The 2,929-nt window shown below is 37.5% G+C and overlaps 1 protein-coding gene across 1 annotated transcript in view; it reads right to left on the bottom strand.

Annotated features, from left to right (window-relative positions):
- Nucleotides 1–608: 608 nt before the first annotated feature.
- Nucleotides 609–2,929, bottom strand: part of LOC107703689 (atherin-like) — an 8,128-nt gene continuing 5,807 nt past the window's right edge. The window contains exon 5 of the mRNA XM_016506409.1: nucleotides 609–2,624. Within this exon, the coding sequence (XP_016361895.1) occupies nucleotides 2,475–2,624 (150 nt within the window). The 3' untranslated portion in view covers nucleotides 609–2,474. The remainder of the gene's footprint in view (nucleotides 2,625–2,929) is intronic.

Here is a 2,929-nt window from a genome sequence, read left to right as displayed (position 1 = left end):
TAAATGCATTTCCCCGACCTGTCAATCGTTAGGCTACATCAAGGCGGGGCTCGGCAACAGGATGCACAATAAGTCAATATTCACCGTCAACCAAACACTTTCCACATTGACTTAAACTATATTCATCGCGGGGTATTAAATTAAAATGCTATTGAAACGTCTTATATGTAAGTGTCAATGCATTTAAGAAGAATAAAAGACATTTAAACCACCATTTTGCTGCACCTTTGGCTCAGAATGAATTCTGAAATTCTCACTGCATTTTGCTACAATTATCACGCGGTATTATGATGAAAATGCAATCCCAAGTGTCCTACCCCTAAGTCTAAATGCATTTTGGAAAAACAGCATTTAAATGATAATTCTGCTACAGTTTTTACTTAGACATGTTAAACATATCTAATCAATTTGTGTAATACATTTTAATTTTGCAACTTATAAAGTGTTAAAATGTTTTTAATTTGCATATTAAAGCTAGTGTAGGAAATGGCAAATGTAAATTATATAATTTAATTTTCATTTTGCACTAAACGTTGCACATATGTATGGGAAAATGTAAATTTAAATAAAGAAATGCATGGCCATTTTACACATTGCATTGTCATTTTGCATATTACATTTCAAAATGAATTTTGCTACCCATATGCTTCCATACATGTCACCCTCTGCTGGCAAACCCTTGAACATTTTAATCTCCAACACTTGTAGCTTTTTGTCTTAAATTAGTTCTTTCTTTTGCTTTGCGATACATGTTTTCTTGCAATCTAATGATGTACTCATTCCAAAGACTCGCCGAGAACACAGAAAACAAACTTTTAACGGTTTGTTGACATTCTACTTCATCGAGGTTCACCATGAAAGGCATGAACAAAGAAACTGCAGGCATTATCAACATTGCACTGAGCTCCAGCTTTTTGTTGCAAGTGGTCTTTAGACTGTAAATCAACCAAAGAACATCTGCGTATTTTAGACAGTTGTTAACGTTATAAAAATTAAGATACAATTTTATAAACAAACATACAAAGGAATAAATAAATAGAGAGAGTTTGAGGAATTCAAGGTGCTACAATTGTCAGGCAAAACAGGTTACTCTAATCTGAAATCAGGCTGACCTATTGCACTGAGCAATTTAAACTCATTCAGGGTTTCTTCACGATGGAAATGAACCTGCCTTTAGTGGCCGAATCAGTAACAGTCCTATTTACAAGTGTGATGGATCCATCTGTATGTGCGATCAGTCCAACGACGCAAAATACACTGGAGTTAAAGGACAGGTTAGCAATTCAGTGCGTCCCATTTCCACATCTCTCCTCTCACAAGTCAGTTCTTGTAAATTGTTCCATTATTATTTGATTGTTTTACACAAATCGTTTTCTCAGTTCCCACAATATTCATCTGATGGACTGATACATATATATTTCACAAACTGTAAAGTTCAAGAGCCGCATGGCTTCGGGGCTTTCTGTGCATTTGAGGACATTCAGACACATTCTTCAACTGCTGGTGAAGGAATATCGTCATTGCTTCGCAACTTGGACTTCACCTTAAAAAACTGATTGATATTTATAAAAATTATGCTTAGTTATCAATGGTGATATTCCACACGTGGGGCCACAATGCCATGGCTGGCAAATCCGAGATTAAAGGAGTCAAAGTCTCTTTAAAGGGAGATCCTCTGTGAGATGCGCCGAAGAGATCTGCACAAACGTACAAAGTGTTTTTTTTTTTTCTGACATAACATTGCAAGATGCAAGAACACTGGAAGGAACATTAGAAGTTCATTTCAGAATGTCAGGAAGAAAGGATTCCGTACATCACTGCGGGAAGACAAGGGTTTCAGTGTCATTGCAAAAGAGTTAGCATGTCAAGAGCAAATATCCAATCAGAATTGACTTCTTTCAAACTGTAACCAGTTTTTTTTTTTACAAAACGTTTCGTGCACAGTGGAAACCATCCAGCCTTTGTTTGGTTTCAGTCACAAACTTGAAACCAGTGAAATCACAAAGAAAAAATGGCGTTCTCTCTCTGTTCCCTCTACTGGACTGAATAAGTACTGCAGGAAAAACCCACTTGATGAAATGAATTCAGGGTCAACGGTCACAATCCAAACAGTGGTCTCCATCAGAGCAGCATTAACTGCACAGTCTTTCCAAAAAAAGAAACTATCTTCAGTCTTCTTTGTTCTAAACTCACTCCATGCTTCTGCTTAGTTCAGTTCATTTTACTCTTTTTTTTTTTTTTTTCAGGCCAAATTTCTTTCCAGTAGCTGAGGGATTACTGATTGAAAAAATATATACATTTGTGTGTGAGGAAAACAAGAACTGTTTCTGTTCAGGAAGTCCTGAACAGTCACACTGAATGTTTTCAGGAATATGCGCTTTCTGGGACGAGTAAATATTGTAGGTATATGTACAGGTGTACATTGTCATGTACAGTAGCTAATATATATATAAGTGTGTGTGTGTGTGTGTGTATCAGCAGAAAGCTTCGTCATCTTGGAAATGGGTCCTCTGCAGAACCTTCACGTGTCTTTCATAGATCTTTAGGGCGGGACCAAGTCTGATTGACAGGCCTGTCAGCACATCATTCCTTTGCATCAGAAGGAGGGACTTCCCGTCGATCTCCTGTCAGGAACAAAGATTCAGTTATACCTTCTCTCTATAGCATAGCTTCTGTCTTAAAGGGGTAGTTCACCCAAAAATGAAAATTCTGTCATTAATTACTCACCCTCATGTCGTTCCAAACCCGTAAGACCTCTGTTCATCTTCATCTTTGCTACGTTTCTGGACCTTGATCGTGGTAATTACATTGCTGTCTATGGGAGGGTCAGAGAGCTCTCAGAATGCATCAAAAATAATTTGTGTTCTGAAGATGAACGGAGGTCTTACGGGTTTGGAATGACATGAGGGTGAGTAATTAATGACAGAAT

The sequence above is a fragment of the Sinocyclocheilus anshuiensis genome, unplaced genomic scaffold, assembly GCF_001515605.1.
Source record: "Sinocyclocheilus anshuiensis isolate Anshui unplaced genomic scaffold, SAMN03320099.WGS_v1.1 scaffold274, whole genome shotgun sequence".
Classification (NCBI taxonomy): domain Eukaryota; kingdom Metazoa; phylum Chordata; class Actinopteri; order Cypriniformes; family Cyprinidae; genus Sinocyclocheilus; species Sinocyclocheilus anshuiensis.
This window is presented reverse-complemented; position numbering and strand designations above follow the sequence as displayed.